This window comes from Pseudoliparis swirei, chromosome 18, assembly GCF_029220125.1.
Source record: "Pseudoliparis swirei isolate HS2019 ecotype Mariana Trench chromosome 18, NWPU_hadal_v1, whole genome shotgun sequence".
NCBI lineage: Eukaryota > Metazoa > Chordata > Actinopteri > Perciformes > Liparidae > Pseudoliparis > Pseudoliparis swirei.
The window spans coordinates 5,320,212-5,344,713 of NC_079405.1; the positions used below are offsets into that span (position 1 = coordinate 5,320,212).

The window sequence follows — 24,502 nt, forward strand, 5'->3', positions numbered from 1 at the left end:
CTCTATTAAACATTTATTTTCAGCATAACTATACAAGCATTGCATATACATGTCATTCAACAATGGTCCTCAATAGATCGCGGTCACAGAGTTATGATTTACAGGTAGGCTACCATAGCAAGGTCTAAAACAGAACCCCAAATAAATAAAAGCCCACAAATCACAAGGTTGTTCTTATTAAATAGTACAAAAAAGGTTGAAATCTCAAAGTTTAGGTGCTATGAAAAATTCATTTAATTAAGCTGACAGCCCATTTAGATTTACAGTTAAAACTGATGAGAAAACATCAGCGAATACATCATTTCTACATCTTATTCCATGTCGTGTCCTCACATCTGGACACGTGGAAGCCTCAGAAGCCTGAAATGACCTCCGACCTCAAACTCACCACCGTATTGAACCACACACTGGGGAACATGGAGGGGTCAACGGGGGTTTAGGCACTGGGTTAGCGCCAGCAGCCGCTAACGCGTGCGAGCGATTGTTAGAGCATCTCAGGCTCAAGAGACGGAGGTTTCAGCCGGAAGGCACAGACAAGGATTATACAGTCAGTAGCTTTGCACTTTTCTTTCTTCCTCTTTTTTGTAGATGAGACGCTGTGTGCAGCAGACGGGGAGACTTTCCGGGGTCCGGCTGTTAGCGAGTTTGCCCGTCTCACATCAAGGTTTGATTTTCCACAGCTGGAAATGAAGCAGAAGAGATAAAACTGTCATGAGATGATGAAAAGATATATATATATATATATAGTCACTTACAGACCAACTGTGGTTCATCCCTCGCTTATTCACTTGCAGGTTTTGCTATAAATATAGAGCCAAAGTTAAAGTTCGAAAGTACACCTTCTTGCAGCTCGAACAGACCATGATGCATCTTAAATGATCAAGATGCAAACTTTATTTAAATAAATTTACTTTTATTGATCCCTGTGGGCAAATTCTTCTTTGCATTTAACCCGTCCTAAGTTATTTAAGAGCAGCGGGCTGCAGTGAAGTGACCGGGGAGCTTCTGGGGGTTTAGTGCCTTGCTCAAGGACACTTCAACTATGGGGAGAGCGGGGATCAAACCGGCTACCCTGTGGTTACGAGATGACCACTCTCCCCCATGAGCTCCAGCCGACCTAGATGACCTTGACTTGAGCAGCAGGGTAAGATACTTCTCAGACGTCCCTGTCGGCTATTAAAGCAAAATAGTTTGTTAGTAATATTCAACTTTAAATGGAAAATTTAACAATTTGCATTTAACGGCCACTTCAATGTTTTATTATTGTAATTCTAGGAAGTCGGGGTATTCAAAGGTGAGAGATTATTAAAAATAATAGTCCCATAATCCACTTGTTCTCAAACTTTTTTCAGTGATGTACCTCCTGTGAAATATTTGTATCGCCGAATACCCCCCCACCGGTGCATGTGACATCAGTGTCAGATTTAATATAAAATATATACAATTCAGTTTATGAATTTGCACTTTTTAAAATTTTTATTGAAAGGATTTTTGAATGGATGCTCATAATATATATATAATAATTATTTATTTTTTGTATTTCCGTACCCTCTGGAGTGCCTTCACGTACCTCCGGGGGTACACGTACCACCACTTGAGAACCTCTGCCCTCATCAAGCACAAAAAAACACCAGATCCTACATTTCCCACAATGCAATTTACTACATTTGGGAGACTACAAACACGTGTACCTATCAAACTTCAGAAAGCTCCCTCTAGAGGCCCAGAGGACGTACTACATGTTTTTACAGGCTGAATACTGAATTTTGTGAAGAGTAAACTGAACTTCATAATATTTCTGTGTGTTTGAACATTGAACAGAAGGACTCTCACCCGGATGTTGAAGCCGAGCAGGTCGCTGACCACGGCGGACACGGCGGACAGGATGACCACTCTGGTGATGTTGTAGATGAGAGGGTTCACGGTCAGACCCAGCAGCCTGAATGGGATGTCCAGCTCCTGGAGGAGGGAAGAGGGGAAGACATGTCACGGGTACCGCCCACAGAAATACCTCCACTGGGCCATCACTATAAATAAAACACATTTAATTACAATGCAATCACGTTCTCACCCCACAAAATTCCACGAGGAGCCTACGCTCTGAAAAGGCAAACCTCCTTCTTCCCCCAGACCCAAAAAAAAATTAGAGACCGCGAGCCTCTCCCTGCCTCTGACGAGACTGTGGAATGCCCTCCCAAACCAGCTGAGAGGACACCACAGACTGTGGATAAAAAAAAAAAAAAACACAACACACCTTTTTTTTCACTAGATTTGATAGATAATGAACTTTTATTTTTTTTTTATTCTGTTTTTTTTTTTACTTTTTTTTACTTTGAGTTTTTTGTTTAAAAAATTAAAAAAAAAAAATATAATCTATTATTATTATTATTATACCTCTAAGTATTACATCATTAGAGATGTCTCGAGTCAAGAGGAGAGAGAGATCACAACAGGGGTCGGATTCAAACATGAACATTGCAGTTTGAGGTATGAACCCTTGATGCCAGATATCAGTGGTATTCAAATATATTCACGACACGGCCAACAGAATAAGGCCTTACTTTTAATTGTAGTTTAAATGCTCTAACTTTCAGGCAGCGTTCAAGATAAGACATTTTTTGTTTTGTTTTCTTAAAAATAAACTGAAACCATGAAAAGGAAGTTCTGATTCAGCCTGTTTTGTTGTTAAAGGAAGTTCTGATTCAGCCTGTTTTGTTGTTATAGAAAACTATTGATTTGTAAAATGACTCATAGTGAAATGGACTAAAGTTCACATTATTAAGACACTTGGTTTAGAGGAAAAATGTTGTTAAATACTGCCGTCATCATAATTTGACAGGAATAAAATAAAAATATTTACAATACATTGCTCTTGGAAAATAATCACAAGAGTAAAGTTTGGGCTTTGCGGCAGAAATAATGTATTACAAAGCAAAATTACGACAATAATTCAGATAAAGCTACTCTGTGTGCGGGAGTAAAATGATTTATGATGTAACCAAGATGTACTAATTATGTCAGACTGGTGATGTGTGAATGTGTTATATAATAATATCCTGTGGTTTTTCTCTTTATTTGTTATGGACTGTTTTTTGTTGTTCTCTACCCTTTTCTTCCTCCGTTCCCTCTGTGTTTATCCTCAAAGTCCTGTCTTGTTAATTTGTCAAATAAAATAAAAAGAAGATATACATTTTTTTTCTACAATTCATTTTTTACTAAACTATTTTTGCTTACCTTCATCAGTTTTGTAGCCAGTTTTAAAACGTTGTTCACGATATTGAGTTCTTCCTTCTTGTTGGGCTTTTTCTCCATTTTCAGAAACAAATTGATCTGCAACCAAAGAGCAAAAATGGTGCAATAAAAAAAACCCACCATAGTAATCTCCTCCAACCTGCGTCCGACGGGTCCTTTACCTGCTCGGTGAGCAGCACTGAGGAGTTGCTGTATTTGCAGTTGGTCTCTGAGCCCAGCGTGGCCAGCCGTAAGAGGAAGAGGATGAGGGAGGAAGCCCACACCATCAGCTCCCAGTTGGTCAGCGAGTCCAGGAACGTCTGGTGGCTGTGCAGCAGCTGAGGAACAACAACAACAACAACAACGGTAATCATGCTGGTCACTTTGTTGTTGTGGAAATCTAGGATCTCTCTGCCTGCCTGTTATTCTTTTTATCTCTACTACAAACTCCCACCATGGGGAGCAACGTTATTACGTGTGCCTTCTCTAGACAAAACAGATAAGATCTCTTCCACCGGATATATATATATATATTGTGTATATAAAAAAGCTTATACTGGCCAACATTCTGTATGTATTTGTATGGCATGTTAAACGAGACCCAATTTAGTTATATTCTTACTAAATAATCTGAAAAGTCCTTTATTAAAAACAAAAAACACCAGTATCTTTTGGATATATATATATATATACACACACACACACATGACTGACCTGGTCTCTCATATCAAGCTGCTAAAATGTAACAATATTACTGAGACACTTGACAACAAACATACACATCTATCTTGTTTTACTTGGGTACGTTTAATTTATTTTATTCCTCCTATTTCTGCCCGTACATTTTTATCCTTGTGTACTTTTATCTTCTACTTGTCTAGAAAATATTTGCTGCTACTGGCTGGCTGCGGGCCATCAGAATAAATGTTGTTCTATAACAACAATAACAATAAACAACTCTTTCTCTTATACATATGACTGACCTGGTCTCATATATATATATATATATATACAGGACTGTCTCTGGTTCTCTTTTAATATTGCTGATTATGGCTTACAGCAACTCAAATCCTATCTCTATATATTAGAATATATGAAATATATATAGGGTATTAAACAAATCACTTGAATTGTCTAATTCTCTCTCTCTCTCTATATATATATATGACTGACCTGGTCTCTTATACATATGACTGACCTGGGCACAAATGATGAAGGAAATGGAGAGCGCCAAAAGGAAGATGGTGGACACGATGACGTCGACGGAGCGCTGCGGCCCTCGCCTCTGCAACGAACGAGCAGGTCACCGTTACGAGTGAAGACAAGACCCCCCCCCCCGCAACCTGCGCTCCGGTGGTGAAAACAATGTGCGGTAACCAAAGAGTTAAAAGCAGGGAAAAAATACAAACCCTGAGGAAAGAGCGGAGCGACAACCACATCTTTATGTTCTGCACCTTCTTCAGCCTGAAGTGAGGGATCTCCGATTTCTTGGCCTTGCGAGCTGAAGTGATGTGGCTGAAGTACTTGGCGAATAAGAGTCTCTGTTAACGCAAACATGGACGTACACACACGGGGTCAGAGATGCAAAGCAAGTCGAGCGGGATGATTTCTGTTGCAATGTTCCCTGACTGCCACTAGGGGGAGGACCAGCCAAGGGAAGACTAGTGAATGAACAGATTGGGAAATGTGGATGAGTTGCAACCTGTCAGAATTCAGTGGAGTAGATAAAAAAAAAACTAAATTTAGCTGAAATAACACAATAAAACAATGATCCCGTGGCTTTTTTCCCCTGCTCCAGTTCTACCACAATACACTTATGTCCAATATGTGACGTATTATTACTATCTGTAGTTTTAACTGTATCCAAAACTGTTGTTCAAAACAAAAATTATTGTTCTTGTACATATTACCACCTTCTGTATCGTGCGTTCTTATATATTTTGTCAGGTGCACTGGGTTCACCTGTTTGTACGTCCTCTCGGCGACGCACATCATGAAGAAGAACAGCCCGATGAGGCCGACTCGCAGCACTATGGTGATGAAGAAGAAGACGTAGACGTGGGCGTCGCGCCGCCCCACCGCCATCTCGCCCAGCTCCTTCAGGGACAGCGAGCCGAGGAGCGCCATGTCCAGACGGCGGGCCAGGTGGAAGGCGAAGGGGAGCAGCGCCAGCGTGGCGGTCATCAGACCGCCGAGCACGAGGTAACCCATGCCCTGCTCCACCAGCTTCACCTGTCCAGACGCACGAGAGAGAGAGAGAGAGAGACAGAGACAGAGAGACAGAGGGAGAGAGACAGAGAGAGACAGACAGAGAGACAGAGAGAGAGAGAGACAGAGACAGAGAGAGAGAGACAGACAGAGAGACAGAGAGAGAGACCATTTTATGCTGCAACATTTTTCTGCTAATGTCTACAAGCTAAATGTTCATTTTGCCATTTTTGGCATATTGGTAATCAAATAAAAAAAGTGAATTCTTATTGTTATCCGTCACTTTATTTCCATGACTGAACATATATTTTAATATTTCGTACCCGCGTCAGGATGATGCCACTGATCTCCAACACGGACATGTCGGCCTTCTTACACTCGCCCTGCTCCCAGATGATGGCGCTGACGCGGTCCTTGGATGGGTGACAGGCCTGCAGCCAAGACATCTGGCTCTGAAAGAAGACACAAGAAGTAACGGCCGGTTGCGTAAAGAAAACGGCGATGAATATCACAGTCACACATGAGTCACACACAGACCAACGTTTAACGTCAACACCATAAAGATGTAATGCCTTTGGAGGGTTTTGAAAACCATCAGGGTTCATACACATGACCAATGAACAGGTTCATCCACATGACCAGTGAACAGGTTCATCCACATGACCAATGAACAGGTTCATCCTCATGACCAATGAACAGGTTCATCCACATGACCAGTGAACAGGTTCATCCACATGACCAATGAACAGGTTCATACTCATGACCAATGAACAGGGTTCATTCACATGACCAATGAACAGGTTCATACTCATGACCAATGAACAGGTTCATTCACATGACCAATGAACAGGTTCATACTCATGACCAATGAACAGGTTCATCCACATGACCAATGAACAGGGTTCATACTCATGACCAATGAACAGGTTCATACACATGACCAATGAACAGGGTTCATACTCATGACCAATGAACAGGCCTCATACACATGGTGACCAGTGGATTTCCAGGACTTTAAACCAAATTTCCATGACCAAAATGTTTTTGAAATCTCAGTCCATACGTGAAAAAGTGAGAAAATGTCGTATTTAAACTAACAAGGACAACTACAAAGCATAGAGTATAGAATCTTAAATGACACAAATGAATGAGAGACACTAGTTTGATTAAAAGTCAGTTCAGGTGCGTTCACTAATATGCCGGCTTATATTTTGAGCGTCATTTAAAAAAAAGCATATTCATTATTTAAAATTCAGCGTGAATGCACATATGAAAATAACGAATTTCCATAAAATGTTGGGGATTTTTATCCCCCAAGACTTTTCCAGGCCTGGGAACACACATTTTTAAATTCCGTGACTTCCAGGTTTTCCATGACTGTACGAACCCTGAACCCTGAACGGAATGCGCGCGACACCATGAAGAGTATTGAAGACGGTCTTACGCCGGCGATTCCCTGCTGCAGGCTCTCGTCGTCACTGCTCATCGTGGCGGTCGCCGGCAGCGCCATGCCGGCGGCGGTGAACCTCGCGTTGGACTCGCTGTCGCTGCTCCCCGTGGAGGCGGAGTCCGGCCCCTGGAGAAGCTCCTCCCACAGGGTGTCGTCGGTGTCGGAGGCGGGACGCGAACCCTCGCTCGGCCTGAGGCGGTCCAGCGCTGTGGGCGTCGCCTTGACGGAGGCCCCTTCCTGTTTTGAAGTAACGAAAGAAGTAGTTCCACATCCTTCTGGACCGCTTGTTCCATACGAGGAACACGCGACTCCATCTTTAGTGTCTTGTGTAACAACGAGGTTTACCTGAGCTCTCACCGGGGGCTTGGGGTTACACTTTTGACTTCTCTTCCGAACAGAAGACATCGGCGCAGATGCCGGCCACGTTGAAGCAGGGAGCCGCTCTTGATGAGATTTTGGGAGGATTGCTTCCACTGGTTGAACACCCTCCTCTTCCTCACTGGAGAGCTCGTCGGAAGCCCCGAATCCGGATTTTCTTGTGGTCTGCGAGAGAATATTGAGGCACGTATATCTTAAAGAGGTATTTCAAAAACATGCAGGAATTAGATTTAAATGCATTTGCCATACAAGTAATTATTTTGAATGAAATTGTCTATGAAAATAATAAATACGGTATAATAACTTAAACTGTATTTTTTAAAAGCAGATTGACGCTTTACTTCAATGTACATTTTGTTTAAATCTGCAGTTACAATGGATTAAAAGGGCAGCGTTGAACTCCGTCTTGTAACACAGGAAATTAACAAAATAACAAGACCGCCTGACAATCTGATGAACGCCAATACAATCGCCTTGGAGTAAATAAAACGTCAACAAAGGTTCTTATTCATTAAAGCTCGAGGCAGTCGAGGAGGTTCATCGATTGTATTAAAGATACAGGAATGAATCTTATTCTTTTATTAATTCAGGTTAGAATAAATCGGCCTTTGTAGAATATTTAGATTGCAATAAACAAACAAAAAGATCAGTTAGACAGCCACAGATTCTTAAAGGGACAGACGCACAAATAAAAAAATATTTTTAATTTTTTCCCTGTAGCGCTATTTATCATCCTGGATTGTTTTGGTGAGTGTTGAATAGTGTGAGAGATATCAAACATAGAAATGTCTTTCTTCTTTAAAAAAAAAAATGGAACTATGAGGCACTCGGCTTTTAATTCTTACATTTCTAGTGCACCCCGTCCATATGTATTGACTAACTTTTACTGCCATCATCAGTTCATTCCTTCTGTGCTTCGCACTGCGCTACCGAGCTCGACTAGTGAGGCGAGTGACCGTACCCTCCTCTCTTCGCTCCTGTACAGTCGCTGGCTTTCCTCAGACTGCCACGGCCCGTGCTGCACCGCGTCCCCGTTGTCCGTCTTCTCCTCTGACTTCTTCAGCACTCGGCCCTTCCTCGGCCTGAAGGAGACGGAACAGAACGGGACGGTCAGAGACGAGAGGCATCACATCAGCTTAAACCCACAGCAGTTGTGACAGGGTTCATACACATGGTGACCAGTGGATTTCAATGACTTTTCCAGGACTTTAAACTAAATTTCAATGATCAAACATTCCGTGAAATCTCGGTGTATACATGAAAAAGTGAGAAAATGTCGTATTTAAACTAACTGAGAATTACAAAGCATACAGTATATAACCTTAAATGAAACAAATGAATGAGACAATATTTTGATTCAATGAATAAACATTTATATAAATGTTTATTCTTTTAATTAAACTATTGTTTACCCCTAAACTTGCGCCGCCAGTATGAGAGCGTACGCCGGCTTGTATTATAAACGTCTTTCTTTTAAAAACATTAATTATTTCAAACTCAGTGTGAATGAACATGTGAATATAACACATTTCCATGAAAACTTTTGGGATAAACATTTTTTTCATAGACTTTTCTAAGCCTTGAAATAACCATTTTAAAATTAGATGATTTTTCCAGGTTTTCCATGACCGTACGAACCCTGTTTGAGAGTATTAGAGAGGCTTTACTGCATGGAATAACTTCACCTTAATGAGTGAGTGTCCTTGGGTTTATTTGTGATTACGCACGTGCCGAGAGGTGAGGGTGTGTGTTTAAGGCGAATGAGTGTGCGGCGCCTAACAATGGGAACACAACCTCCGTCTGCGAGCAGGGCTGGTGGTGCAGCTGGACGCCGGACTGCCCGGGGGCCACCGGCTGGACTCGGTCGACACAATCTGGCAGTGCACGGTGCCCAGCAGCAGCATCAGACACATGGGCCCGAACACCTCGCTGGCGCTGGCCCCGGGGACCTCCACGTACAGCACCATTGCTGCCACTGAAAGGAGCAAAACATTTGGCAACAGCAAACTAAACGGTCCCCTAGGGGGGCCATTACAACAGGATTCATGCCTATTAATGAGGCCTCTGTGTGTGTGTGTGTGTGTGTGTGTGTGTGTGTGTGTGTGTGTGTGTGTGTGTGTGTGTGTGTGTGATGGGTAACACACTTACTGTTGCACATAAATTAATGTAAAATGAGACAAATGGAGATACTGAATTGGGTACATATCATCACACTGTGTTTATACATATATACAATACATATATGTATATGTGTATATATACACACACACACACACATGTATATTTATTTCCTTATGGCTGAGCAAAGTCTATCTTTAAGGGGAGACACAACAGGTGAACACAGTACAACAAGATGTTTTTTTTCTAGTAGTGTGAAAGAATTCTTCTAAAAGCAAAATAGCCCAAAATTGTAAAAAATGGATCAGTGATTGAAAAAAAAAAAAATTGCCTGATTTTCCCCGCCTTAATCACGTAAAGACTTTCCCTCCAGCAGCAGAAGAGTTTAACTGAAGAACGACACACTCAAAATGTCACTGTTGCGATAAAATAAATGGGACTCTTTGTTCGCTGCGTTTTAAAACCGTTACTCAGTGTGCACGGCTAGCAACAACAGCGCTTAGCTCGCCGCTAACAACACAACAAGTGAGCGTAGGAGGTGAGTCTGACTGGGATGGATGAACACACACTCTGTGACCGGCACAGTGTGAGGAGGGGAGGTGGGAGGGTGAAGAAAGCTGCAGGTCCAGATGGCATATCTGGGCGAGTACTGAAGACCTGTGCTAACCAGCTCTCAGTGTTATGACTACCGACCGTGGCCTCTCACCGGGTCATGGAATGCTTTTGAGAGGCTGATCTCCATGGACCCGCTGCAGTTTGCTATATCCCCAAACAGATGACTACTGTTCATTGATTATAGTTCAGCTTTCAACACCATAGTCCCTCCAGACTGCGGCAAGCTCAGGTGGTCAGGGTGGGCAGACACCTCCAAATTCCCCAGGTTTGCGTCTCAGCCCCCCCTGTGCTCCTCCCACACATGGTGGTGGGCCTGATCTCCGACAACGCGAGAGAGAACCTGACTTTAGGAAGGTACAACAACAGAGGACGACTCTGCAGAGAGTAGTACGTTCGGCTGAGCGCACTATTGGAACACTCCCCCCACCTGCAGCTTGTTGTACAGGAGGTGCAGAACCAGAGCCGGCAGGATCATGAAGGATCTCCACCACCCCAACAACAGACTGTTTCAGCTGCTGCGTCAGTCAGGCAGGCGCCCACCACAAGAACAGAGAGGAGAAGAGAGGACGGAGGTTTCTTTTCTCAGGCCATCAGGACTGACCACCAGGACCCCCCACCACCCCCCACACACACCCACACCTCCTTACACACACACACACACACACACACACACACACTTTGTAAATAGTGTGTACTTTGCCTTGCACATTCCAAACATCTTGAATCTTGAATCTTGAATCTTGCACGTCGATTTATTACAGCCGGGCTCCATATATTCTCTGTCTGAGGATTTTTAAAGCTCATAAAGGATTGCTAATGGAAATATAGAAGAGGCTCAGGAAGTAATTAATATTCATTCAAACCTCTTCCCCGAGAAACGTTTTAATGATATCTTCAATAAAAAGACAAGAATGAGCAGGACTGAGGTCTTTCAGCTGTCCGTCTACAGTGTTTATCCCTCACTTGTGCCCTGGTTCTCGTCATGATGTCAATATTTGAATTCATTATCATATGTCGGGCCCCAGCAGCACCCGGGGGGAAGCAGCTGGTGAGCTCACCTTGCAGGAAATACAGCACGAGGATCCATGAGGAGATGGACTTGGAGGTCACCTGGATCCACCACTTGAAGAAGAAGGGAAACAGCAGCACTCGGACCAGACCCTTGCGGGTCAGAGCCGTCCAGGGTCTGTTGGGCTTGGCTTTGCTGAACGTCGATCCTGGGAGGAGGAACGAGAGAAGTCGCTCACACGGCTCCGAGGACACGAAGTCCTGGGATGTGTCTCTTGTTTGTGATTCTTCTGTCATTCGATTAGATTTGACTTTATTTATCCCCAGGGGGGAAATTTCTTGTTGCAGTAGATTTTTTATAGCAGGACATGTTACATAAAACAAATTTAACCCTCCTGTTACCTTAGGGTCAATTTGACCCCATTCAATGTTTAACGTCGGTGTTCTGTCGGGTCAATTTGACCCCAGGCTGTTTTTCACTGTGTCAAACATATAAGAAATATCAACTTTTTTATATATTTAAAGGGCTATTTAGGTAGTCAACAAACAAACATAAAGTACCTCACACTTAAACTTGGGAAACAATATTTATTCTAATAATTTTCTGGAGGTTTTAATTGCTGGGGTCAAATTGACCCCGAGGGTAAAATATGTCAGTAAATATAAAGGCAACAGGAGGGTTAAACATTGAATGGGGTCAAATTGACCCTAAGGCAACAGGAGGGTTAAATAATAATTTGATCAAAAATAGAATAAAAATGAAAGTCTAAAGTACCGGGGAAGCGAGTAAAACATGCGGAACATATAGGACACAGACAGCGGACCATATGTTGGTTGGTGTGTAGCCAGACGATGTGAGAGTCATCAAACAAATAAACAAACAAACAACAGATGGAGGACGACTCCTCCTCGACCCTCACCTCTCACTAAGTCCACATCGATGAGGTCTGATTTGATGTGGCCCGTCTTTCTCGGTTGGCTGTCCAAACCCTGGATGAAAGGCAAGCGGTGTTTTTGCTTTAGTGATATTGCACAAGATGAAATACACACAAATGTATTCCTTCACAGAGATCGGCGGGTGTCTTACGTATAAATCCGTCTGCTCCAGAGATTTCTCCCAGACTTGCTGGTCGTAAGCCCCGATCTGTTGCAACCACAGAACGTTACTATCATTTTACCTCACGCACAATTACATTTTTTTAAAAAGAAGGTACATATCATGTCATTATTACAATAAATCCTGGTGATATATACAGTGTATCCAGTACATAGTCACCTTCACATGTACATACTTAGTTAATAATTCCGTTCATGTATTACATTCAGTATCTATTTGTTTGTACAATCTGTTCTGTGTTGTTCTTGTTATTTCTAATTCTGAACATTGTGTAAGACGCAACAACAACAAATAAAAAAGAGAAAGAAAACTGGTTCAAATTCCTTTTATGTGCACACATACTGTACTTGACCAAATAAAGCTGATTCTGAGTCTTCATATTCAGCACCACAGAGTATTTATAAAGTGTTTGTGGCCGTTAGTCAAATTCAGTTTGTCCATATTTACTGCACCGAGGTTTTTGCTCAGTTAAAATGGAAGAAAAGTGTTTGGGGCTCATGCTTATGGTGAATTAGTACAATCAATTGGACTTAAATCTGATTGTTTTTTTGCTCGTATTTGTGGAGACTGAAGAAACAGAAATGCCGAGCTGATCAGTGTCTTCATAAACACATTAAGGAATCCTCTAAAAACTGCTTCAAATAAACTGGAAATGCATTTAAAAATGTTATTAATCAATGACATTTGCTTCTGGCATTTAAATACAGAAAATACCAAATGAATATGAGTCGGACATTTCTAAATAGAGTAAAAGATGGGACTTTTTATGGCATAATATTCTAAGCCCTTTAAGCTGAAAACACAACTTTCTTTTGCGCTCTACTGCTTCTCAGACGTGTCAACGCAGGCCGTAAACACCCTGCCGTGAGATGTTATTGACGCGGATGAAATGCGGCTCGGCTCATAACATGAAAATTACGCTGATGCACCATGTTGTGCCCTTGAGCCCCGACAGGCTTTGTAAATATCTCCCTACATGTCTCAACATTTAGTAACCTGTTCAACAGGTCACGCCTCTTTTTTTTCCAACTTTGCTTCTTTCCATCTGGGATGAGGGATCCTCCTCTGTTGCTCTCCTCAAGGTTTCTTCCCTTTTTTTCTATTTTTTGGGACTTTTTTCTGATCCGATGTGAGGTACATGGGACATGGATGTCGTGCGAGTACAGATTGTAAAAGCCTCGGAGGCAAATTTGCGATATTGGGCTCTACAAAATGAACTGAATTGAATTGATTTTGGTTCGTATGCAGCCACATAAAACCAGAAAAAAAGGCAAACAGATTTTTTGAAAAGTATTTGTTGATTCTCGAGCAGTGCTCCTGTCAAATAATTTGCCTTAATTGATAGAACACTTTCCAATTAAAGCCCCATTATGTAGTTTTTCCCTTTTAGCGCCCTCTTCAGTTTTTGAGGTATTTAACGTTTACTTCAGTGTCGTAAATACCCAGTTACGATAGATGCAGCCTGGCATACACTTGTATTGAGTTGGGATCATGTGTTGTCCTGTATTATAATTATAATTATAATTATTGTTATTTGTACGTGTCACGGGTTATAAAAGGTGACAAGAGTTTTTTTTTGTTTGGAGCGCGCTGACAGGCGGTCTGGTGAGCGGACTCAGAACGGCAGCAATCCGGCGACTGTTTCTATTTTGGATTTATACCAACGGGCGGGATCACGAATACGAAGACTGCGCAGGAACACTGTGAACTGGGCCAGCACCTACCGGACTAGGGTGAAGGAGCGCGGGGATTGAACGCGGCGCCTCGCCACGTTTCCGCCTGGTCGGTCAGCTGTTTGCCGGCTTTTGGGGGAGGGGTGTGTGCGCGTGCAGTCATTTACTTTTGTTTTGGGGGACTGCAAAGACTTTGGGGACTGTCGGGATCCGGGGATTATACTTCGTTTTGAGTGGGTTTGATTGTTAGTGTATGTGTTCATTTTGTGGCTTGCAGATGCATTGAATTTGATTTAATATAATAACATTTGGGTTTCCGCATATCGACTGTGTGTTTTTCTTTTACGACCATTTGAGCAGAGAGAGTTAACACCAGAATTCGCAGATCCGCCCATTCCCTTTTTTTTGTGCGTATTGTACCTTTTCCCTTTGATTGAGTTGCTAAGGGCGAATTGTTACAACATAATCAAAAGAATGACAACATTTAGTTTAGATGAAATACCGATCGCGTTTTCAGCTGATATACGTTGTTTTCTAAATGTTTGAATGTGGAGTACGTGTGATCAAATACAATATTGTTGACAACACCAAAAAGCGACATAAAAAAGCTCCCCTTATACTGGAGCTGCGAGCGTGGACTGGCACTATATGACATTGCGTAATCACTGCCAGAAAGCAGGTCGAAGTTCATCCGCCCCGGATCGGGCGGCCCCAGAATCCTACATAGCGGAGTTATTTCCCACAGACCCCCGATGGCAATGGCGGAGCCGCAAATCGTCATATTAAAAGTCATTGTAGCGGCACAATTTTTTCCAAGCTGTTATTTTAAGGTACAATTGTTACATAATGTTACTTTAAATACAAATATAGCTTTTGTTTGCTTTTTTTTTTTTTTTTTACATGCAAGAAAAATTCATCTATTTTCTGTAAATGTATCTTATAACATCACTCCAACATATACTACCATCCCAAAATAGTATATTTCGTCTTACCTATCTACCAACCTCAATATTCTTATTTCAATTGGTGTGTTGGATAAATGTACATTAAAAAAAAATAGCATGTTAACAACTGAACATGTGAGTATGTGTGTTACCTTCTCTTGATACCAGGCTATTCTGGCCATTGTTATCTGATGCTGGAACCAGTGGAGTCCCAGTCAGGACATTTCACAACGAGGGCAGGAAACAGAGGACTGGGCAGAAATCCAGATTTGTTCACTAAACAAACAAGACAAGGGGGCGGGGGCACAGACAGTGGTGGGATGTAACCATCGACATTTACTCAAAAGCAGTATTTAAGTACAATTGTGAGCTACTTTTACTTCACTTGAGTATTTCCATTTTATGCTACTTGTAATATTGTATATTTTACTGTGTATGTTTTTGTTATATACACAGTATTGCAGTTACTTCTTACTTTACATATAGAATTCAGATTATTAACACATGTAATCAAAAAGTCCATTATGCCTTGTTATTAAGCTACCCAGCAGTATACTAAGCAGTCAGGTCACGTGGCATATCAGTAATATATAATTATTCTGAGCCATTCTGCATTATGAGTACTGTTACTTTGCAAAGTTCTAAACGCAAGACTTCTGCTTGCAACACAGTATTTGAACAATTTGTTTTTGCTATTTTTTACGGAAGTACTTCTTCCAACACTGCATGAAAGCAACGCAATAATGGAAAAGCTACGACTAACGGAGGACACTGAACACACCGCTAGCTGTCCTCGCGCCCTTACGTTGGTTTCGTTAGGCAAATGTCCGTCAACGGTCAGACTGAGCCGCTGTAACCGTTAACGGGAAACGTGAGCAGCAGGCCGATGGAGACTCACCTGAATGGAAGCGGTTCGCGTTGATTTTCCACAAACTGGAAACAGCTTTAATAATCATCACAGCTCGTTAAGTCGGTTTTCATCATCTCGACGGCGTCTTGTTGTCAAACGGAGCTGAACACGAGCGGCTCGCTTCAACACAACGGACACTGAGTTGGTGTTACATTTCTAAAACGTTTTCCTTCGTCAACGTGTGTCGAGATATCGATGCGTTTATTTCGGGTAACTGTCACTCGGTACTTCACAAACTTCACTTTTTCTCCCGCGTCAGTCTTCCGCTTCCCTCTTCCGGGGTTTGTTGTGTTTTCTTTAGGGTGTTTTATTACCTGAGCGTTGTCTCGCAGGCTGAGTTTGCGCCCGTTAAGGCTGCTTCCAGAATCCTTTTTTTTTTTAAATATTGAGAAAATAAATCGCTAATATTTTCTAAATAATTTCTAAGACGTTATATAAACAATGTGTGCTCTATGTTTTAACATAACACTTTATCTGATGAAACTTGTCGCATACTAGAAGTAGTAAAGTGTTGCCTGAAAGACTATACTACGGGCCAAATGGACCCTCTATTTCAGTTATTCCTAACATGTCAGCCAATCACAGCACAGCGAGAGAGCAAAATATTGTATTCGATAATAACGATTAGGGCTGCAAATAGCAATTATTTAAATGATTGATTATTCAAACGATTACCGTCTCAATTAAATAGTCTGGAAAGAATCTCGCTGCCAAAAGCGTCATCTTCAAATTCTGGACTAAGATGGAAGAAATACTGCAACCGCCCTGTAAGACTTTTGATTAGTCACAAGAAAAAGTCTACAAAATTGTCTTTTTTTCACAATTTAAATTTCAACGCCCTTCCCATAATATCAAGAATATAATTATGGTGGATGAATTATGATTCTCATTATTTTAATGAGCCTTAAACAGTCCAATTGAAATATTTTGATCAAAATAAAATTAAAACATTTGAACAAATAACGTTAAACCTTGAATTCCCCTGAAACTGTTTAAAAGCATGACCAAAATATCCTTAATTCTGGCTAACCGCTTATCATTAATCCACAAATCTCCAAACTCAAAGATCAAGTAAAGCATCAAATCCTCTTAACATAAGCTATAATAAAGGGGATGTTTGGCATATTTCCTTCAAGTTAATTTACTTATTTAATTAAATTGTTTAAGCTCAGCGATGATGATGATGATGGTGTGTGTTTTTGTTGTTGTTGACGACATTCAAAATGTTCACAAATTCACAAAACACAAAGCCGGTACAGTATATTTGCGATTTTGATGGAAATATAACAAAATAACCATCTATCTCCAAGACTGTTTGTTTCTAAAAGGGTCCACTGTCTCAGTAGCTGTCAGTCATCTTTGCAGCAGTGTTGAAAACAACGAGGCCTGTGCACAACTCGGCCGTCTTGTTAGTCGTCGGCCTGTCGAACCAGAGAGCGTCATTTGTCACCCGACGCCTGATTGTCCACCGACGGCTGCTCTTGCTCGGCTGCACACGCGATCTTCGCCTTGACCTTCTTGTTGGAGGAAATGATTAAGTAGGGGCTGAGAGCGGCGTAGCAGGCGGAGAAGAACACCCTCATGTCGGCAATCACGGGCGACACCTTCGCCACCGTCAGCATGTAGATCCAGATTGTGTTATCGATCCCGAACAAGACCACGTACAGAATCACCAGGGTGAGCACCGTTTTGGCCGCCCTGGTCTCCGCCCCGGCGCCCTGAGAGCGACGCGTCCCTCTCACCTGCCGGTTGTGGCGGTGGAGGAGCAGCAGGATGTAACCGCTCGAGCCCACCATCAGGGCGATGAAGGCGAAATCCCTCGCGGAGAGCACCACTCCGTTGATCACGTACGACAGCTGGTCTCTGAAGTCCACGTGGCAGAAGCCCAGGTCGAGGGTGAAGGCGGGGACGGTGCCGTTGCGCGGCGCGATGGCGAATAAAGGGGCCGGCGTGCAGATGGCCATGTTGAAGAGCCACAGTCCCGCAAAGGCGGGGAGCACCAGGGAGGGAAGTGCGGACTTCAACCTGGACAATCGGGGCCCGGGGGGGGCGACGGTCACCGCCTGGAACACGCTGAGCATGCAGGTGAGGCAGACCGACAGCGCCCGGGCGACGCGGTAGGCGTAGATCACCACCTTACAGCCGGGGTCGTTCAGCAGGTGCCTCATGCCGAACACGGTCACGGTCTGGGGGACGCTGCGGACCAGGACCAGCATCAGGTTGGCGAAGGCCAGGTGGCACAGGATCATGTCCACGGGAAGAAGCTTGGGCTCGCTGTAGATGATGTGGGCGTAGGCCAGCAGCACCACCACGTTCCCCAAGATGCCCAAGCACGCTTGCAAGAAGAAGGAGATCCCTTTGATGGCCACGCACAGATCCATGACCCCCGAGGCCCGCTGCGGAAAAAACAGAATACAATCTGTTACAGGGAACATCCCCCACGTCGTGTAAATACACTGAGGAAAGTAACTTCATGTAACCGGCTGGAACATAATCAAGCACTCTCTTGGATGTTCACCTGAAGTTAAGATGTAGGTAAAGCCCGTATAGTGCATTCAGTGTTTAATGGCCTGTGTAATTGCAATTTATAGTCTCCGATGCCCCCTGAGATCACCGGCCAATGTTGCAGTGTTCAGCCCACAGTTTGGCAAATTAAAGCAACAGGAGCAACAAAAACACTTTTTTTTGGGGGGCTGTTTACATTTCGCTGGTTCCGTACGACGGCGTACAAACCAAATCAGGTTGAAGAAGAAACAGGTGTGACCTGGTTACCAACAGGTTGCCATGTGTGATTCCAGAGGGCAATCTCTGCAAAGGGAATAGAGTACAACGGTAAATAAAATTAAAACAAAAAACCATAATGAAGAGATTTTGATTTCTGTAATTATCACCTTCGCATTGAAAATGCGGAAAGGTTATGTTTTGATCGCCGTGTATTTATTTATTTATTTGTATGCGTGTTACTCGCATAACTTAAAAAGTATTAAGCCGAATCGCATGAAATTTGGTGGGATGATTGGTTATTATCCGGGGACCATTTGATTAGATTTTGGGATCGATCGGGTCAAAGCTCAAGGTCAAGGTCATGAAAAGGTCAACATCTTCTTTTTACCATAGCGGTCAATTTTTATCTAATTGGCATGCAACATGTTTATAATTCAATGCCCAATCTTGTGATATGCGAAGGTATGCGCTCTACCGAGTGCCCGTTCTGGTTCCTCCTGTTTCGGAACTAACATGCATCCAATGGACGTGATGTCATTCTCTCAGGCAGTTAAAGCTTCACAGATATAGATCAGATACACTTTTGAATCCATGTTCATACTAAACAAGAGCTGTTGGTGTACTTAGTTAGTGCAGTATTTGGGCTTTGTGTTCCTCTGGCACGACCTCAGTGGCCATTTTCTTCTTCTTGGGCACCAAACAGTGACCTCATGGTGCCCCATCAGGTTGTGTTAGAAATGGATTTTTTGATGATGACATTCAGTAAAAATCATTTTCAATGGACGGATTGGAACGTGAGTCTCGTTTCTGGGGTTGTGACATCAGACGTCTCTAGACTGCACATCGACACAACTAGTCGGGGAAAATTCGTGATAAAAAGTATTACAGATAACTTCTAAACTTCAGCGGTGTTTTCCCGTGTTGAACTTCCACACGCACAACTTCGACGGACAGCTGTGTCCACGCGGTATTAAAGACTAGATAGAGTTAAAGAACTCCCCCGCGGAGACGAGGCGTTAATTGTTGATGCAAAAGCCGCCTGATGATGCCTTGAATGAGCCATCAAGAGACTCTTACATGCACAGCTGCTGCCTCGGCCTGCTGCGCCTCTCCTCCTTCAGGTCCTGGGAGTGCGTTAAGACTCAGTGGAGACAGACAATTAGCCGTTTAAAAAACGCATGTCGGTGCTAATTGGGGGCACGGGGACAACATTTATTTATAAATCGCTGCAGCAGAAGTTTGCGATTCCCATCGAGGTCTTCCAGCACCTTCTCCTCGTCCCCAGAACCAACGGGTCAATTCTACGGTCGAGACGCGTGTGCCGAAACGTTTGTTGTTCGAGAAGCTCGTTTTCTCCTGGGAGCGGCGCTTTGGAATAAAGCGTCAGAACATGTGTTTTTTTCCTGTCTGTCTTTTTTAAATATGTTTATATGTTCAGAGAGCTAATTAAAATGGCAAGTTCAAGCTTGACCTTCTCGGGGGATCGGATCACGTGCAGTTCAAATGTATTTTCACCCCCTCCATGACAATGAATTTCATGTCTTTGTTTATGGTTGACGTAAATTGTTGTTTTTTTCCGAGCGCACAAATTAAATTACAATAATATCTTTCGAGGTGAAGTTTACATCTCGTTCATGATGCGGGTTGTGTCAATAATGTCACGGTGCTATTAGAGTGGACCCAAAAGCACAACTCAGACAGGAGTAACAAAGATGAATGTCTTTAGTTGAAAACAGGCTAGGTCAAAACCGGGAGATCAGTCCAAGAAACAAACAAGTCCAAAAAGGGGCGGGGCAGAGAATCAGAGGTCAGGAATATATACTAATAACGCTGGAGAACTCGGCACGAAAACACAAGACAATCTGGCAGAGGACAAGTGCAAGTGAGGGAACCTAAGTAGACAGGGACTAACGAGGGAATGGGCAACAGGTGAGATGGGCATGAAGACCAGGTGAAGGTAATGAGGGACTAACGAGGGGGTGACCAGAGGCAGGTGAAGGGAGTTGGACTGACGAGATGGGAAGCAGGATCTGGAATGACATGATAGTTAGTGAGACAGGATGAAAACAACTAATAAACTCGAACGGGCACTCGGTAGAGCGCATACCTTCGCCGCAGCCACTTTTTTGGTACTTGGCATGAGAGTGTGGGGAGCTTGATGTCATGTGAACATGTTGGCATTAGTTGCATGCCAACTGGATAAAAATTGACCGCGCAATGGTAAAAAGAAGATTTTGACCTTTTCATGACCTTGACCTTTGACCCGATCGATCCCAAAATCCAATCAAATGGTCCCCGGATAATAACCAATCATCCCACCAAATTTCATGCGATTATGTTTAATTCTTTTTGAGTTATGCGAATAACACACATACAAATAAAGAAAGAAATAAATAAATAATTTGGTTTAAATCCTATTTAAATCCTATCCTATAAATTTGGTTTAAATCCTATTTATCAGATCGATCTCAGTTTGTATTTGTAAACGATGACGCCTCGATAACCACCAACGTTAATCACGGAGTTCCACAAGGTTCTGTGCTTGGACCAATTTTATTTACCTTATACATGCTTCCTTTGGGCAATATTATCAGGAAACACTCCATAAACTTTCATTGTTATGCAGATGACACTCAACTATATTTATCGATAAAACCAGAGGAGAGCAACCAACTCTGTAAAATTCAAGCATGTCTTAAAGACATAAAAACATGGATGACCTGCAACTTCTTGATGTTAAACTCAGACAAAACCAAGTAATTTTAATCGGCCCTGAGCACCTCAGAGATCAATTATCTGGTGATGTGGATTCTGTAGACGGCATTGCCCTGGCATCCAACACCACTGTAAAGAATCTTGGCGTTATCTTTGATCGGGACTTGTCCTTTAACTCCCACGTAAAGCAAATCTCAAGGACTGCATTCTTTCATCTACGTATATTTCAAAATCAGGCACATCTTGTCTCAAAAGATGCAGAAAAATTGGTTCACGCTGCTCGTTACTTCGATACTGGATTACTGCAACTCCTTATTAGCAGGCTGCTCTAATAAATCTCTTAGGTCCCTCCAGTTGATCCAGAATGCTGCAGCTCGTGTTCTCACTAAAACTAAGAAAGAGATCACATCACTCCTGCACTAGCTGCTCTGCACTGGCTCCCAGTAAAATCAAGAATCACTTTTAAAATTCTTCTCTTAACCTACAAAGCCTTGATTGGTGATGCTCCATCATATCTTAAGGAGCTTGTCGTACCATATTGCCCCACTAGAGAGCTCTCACACTAAATGCGCGACTACTTGTAGTTCCTAGAGTCTTAAAAAGTAGAATGGGAGCCAGAGCCTTTAGTTATCAAGCTCCTCTTTTATGAAACAGCTTTCATTTCAGTCCGGAGGCAGACACAGTCACCTCGTTTAAGAATAGACTTAAGACCTTCCTCTTTGACAGAGCTTATAGTTAGGGCTGAATCAGGTTTGCCCTGGTCCAGCCCCTTGATATGCTGCTATAGGCTTATAGCTGCCGGGGGGTGTTTTAGGATGCACTGAGTACCTATCTCCTCTTTTTCTCTCCTTAAGGATGAATTTTCATCTCTCAATCACACGTTACTAACTCTGCTTTCTCCCGGAAGTCCTTTTGACTTTTTCTCGCATGGGGGGTCATCCCCTAGACGGCACATCAATCCTATCTGCCTGATGGATCGTCTGGGTCGTGAATTCCTGCTCATGACTACGCCACTGTCCTGTTGAGACTCCGCCACCTCCTCCCCACCGCCATCTGCCTGATGGATCGTGGAGGTCTCCATCGTGGAATATGCCTACTATGAACTATTCATACACTCTGTCATATTCATTGAATGTATTTTAACTCTAAATCTGTCCTTCTGTACACATTACATCTATTGCATCTGTCCATCCTAGGAGAGGATCCCTCTGTTGCTCTCCTCCAGGTTTCTTCCCTTTTTTTCCCCCTGAAGGGTTATTTGGGAGTTTTTCCTGGTCCGATGTGAGGTTTTGGGGCAGGGATGTCTATGTGTACAGATTGTAAAGCACTCCGAGACAAATTTGTAATTTGTGAAATTGGGCTATACAAATAAACTGAATTGAATTGAATTGAATTAAATACACAGCGATCAAAACATTACCTTCCGCATTCTCGAATGCGAAAGGTAAAAAGGAAGGCGTTGAGCTAAACTGTTACAAATAACAGGCATCTCTTTTCCCCCCTGTGCATACAGGTTGTATTCCTGAAGAAAGGACGTCTTTACGGTTAACATAATGCACGTCTATAATAAAAGACTTAAATCTGTCTCATCTGTTTGGTATCACAGATAATTTACTAATTTATTAAGTGCTGTATTATCTCAAGAAGTAGTAAAGTTTGTCGGTTTATATGCAAGTTAAGAGGTGTCTACTTTTTAACCTTTTGTACATCTTAACTATGCGGTTGAGGCTTTGGTTGGTTGGTGAGGAAGGGATATGCCCCTCACTGTGCCTCTTAATCTGTCCCTCAGCAAAAAGAAAAGTGCTTTAAGAGGCTTTTGGCTTAGCAGTCTGACGTCTGATATTGATGGGCCTCAGACTCTGTGTTTTCCAGCGTGCACATTCAACCTCCCACGACCTTTGATTTTCATTTCTCCGTGTGTCATTTTTAGTGTCCTTCAAAACATTCAGGTGGCATAAACTCAATCCTACGTGATGTTCTCGACGAAAAACCACCAGCTCATCTTCAGAATGTGTCTTCATCCCGCTGAGTGCCTTCTTCAGCCATCGCATCCCATCCACGGACATCATTCATCAGTTTAGGTACCTGTCTGAATTTCCTCTCCGTTTTCCCCCCCTTCGCAATACGCTTTATCGTTTTTCTCTCCATCGTGTTTTATGTACCTTCAAGTCTGTTGTGCAATCTGTGTTTCACCTGGAGGAAAGACGAATGTCCCTTCAGGGACAATGAAAAGTTCTGAAGCGCAGCGTTTTAGGAAAAACTATAAAAGTACTAAAGTGAAAATCCTGCATTAAAATGTTATTTAAGTACAAAATAACATTAGGATAATACACTTAAAGTAAAAGTACTCAATAGAGGAAAGCTGCACCTGAGAGTGTGACACTATTAATTCAAATGTTATTATATTATGTAATACATTTCACAATCAAGAATAAATAAACCACCTCAACACCACCTGACATCCTCTTACGTCATGTTCAGAATATGATAATGAGGCTTATTGTGCAAGTCACTAATTGCGTTGAATTGCACGTTGTGGTATTTTATGTGTTGATTTCAAGTCTCATCATGCAGCCGAGAGAAACCGACTTATTATCTTCGTGTTCATCGCCTGCTTTAGGACATGTTGCGGTTAAATTACGCAACCGACCTTATTCGCCCTGGCGACAGCCTCACAGTTTGGATGAAACTCAATGTTCAGAACTTTTATGGCTTTAGATGAATTAAGTTGATCACAAATTGGATGCTGGTGTCACACACTCCACAAATGAAAGTTGTGGGTGATCCGTCACGCAGACGGAGTGGAGCGTCCTCAGGCTGAGTTTCATGTTCCTCCACTGGAGGACACTGTGGCGTCGGTGTTCCACTCACACCAAGAGAGCTCTTTTTTTTTGAATAGGTGGCGGCTTCTGAAATTGATTGCGGAATTTAAAAAAATCCAAAAAAGCAATATGAAGGCTCTGACAAGGAAATCTAATTAAAGGATTAGTAATTACAAACAACAACAACAAACTATTTATCGGTCTCCACTCGGGGAAACAGTGACACTGAGAAACTGTTTTAATCTTCCCGGAGTACAAACTTGTGTCTAATAGATGTTATCTACTCATTAACACCCTTTTTTCCCCTCTGTCCAATGGTTGGATCTGTTATCCTGTCTGAAACCCGGCGAGGGGACAGAACCAGTCATCTGAATTGATCTCCAGTAATTGGGAGGCTGAGGGAAGAGAAGTCAACGGACCATGAACAACAGATCCAACAACTGTCACCTGTTTGCAGGAATAAGAGCACAAACAAGGCAGAGAGGGATCAGGGAGAAGGTCCACTTCAGCCCTCGCTACCCCTCCACTGTTCTACGGGGTGTAAACGTCGGAAGTGATTTCTTCCCGATTGCACCTGAATACACCTTGT

At 42.7% G+C, this 24,502-nt stretch overlaps 2 protein-coding genes across 3 annotated transcripts in view; both read right to left on the minus strand.

The window, feature by feature from the left end:
- On the minus strand, positions 1–15,894 carry phtf1 (putative homeodomain transcription factor 1). Of its 2 annotated transcripts, none has more exons than XM_056437829.1 (17): positions 15,641–15,894; positions 14,895–15,018; positions 12,096–12,152; positions 11,929–11,998; positions 11,059–11,217; positions 9,062–9,242; positions 8,229–8,349; positions 7,247–7,432; positions 6,884–7,126; positions 5,763–5,891; positions 5,194–5,463; positions 4,641–4,772; positions 4,430–4,516; positions 3,414–3,569; positions 3,235–3,330; positions 1,834–1,959; positions 1–680 (listed from the first exon to the last, which is right to left on the minus strand). In XM_056437829.1, the coding sequence occupies exons 2-17, from the start codon at positions 14,922–14,924 to the stop codon at positions 660–662; spliced, it is 2,064 nt and encodes a 687-aa protein (XP_056293804.1). In that variant the 5' UTR covers positions 14,925–15,018; positions 15,641–15,894; the 3' UTR covers positions 1–659. The 2 variants fall into 2 exon arrangements, with proteins under 2 accessions (XP_056293804.1, XP_056293803.1); XM_056437828.1 differs by having other exon boundaries at positions 7,235–7,432.
- Positions 15,895–16,365: 471 nt separating this feature from the next.
- The window catches only part of LOC130208960 (olfactory receptor class A-like protein 1), a 118,514-nt gene continuing 110,377 nt past the window's right edge, over positions 16,366–24,502 (minus strand). The window contains exon 2 of the mRNA XM_056438426.1: positions 16,366–18,048. Within this exon, the coding sequence (XP_056294401.1) occupies positions 17,092–18,033 (942 nt within the window). The 5' untranslated portion in view covers positions 18,034–18,048 and the 3' untranslated portion in view covers positions 16,366–17,091. The remainder of the gene's footprint in view (positions 18,049–24,502) is intronic.

Excerpts from the sequence above, each read along its gene's own strand:
- phtf1 (XM_056437828.1), bottom strand. The coding sequence starts at position 14,924 with ATGGCCAGAATAGCCTGGTATCAAGAGAAG. Across the intron at positions 7,433-8,228 it reads ACAGGAGCGAAGAGAGGAGG|ACCACAAGAAAATCCGGATT; the intron begins GTACGGTCACTC and ends ATTCTCTCGCAG. Across the intron at positions 4,517-4,640 it reads CGCTCCGCTCTTTCCTCAGG|AGGCGAGGGCCGCAGCGCTC; the intron begins GTTTGTATTTTT and ends CGTTCGTTGCAG.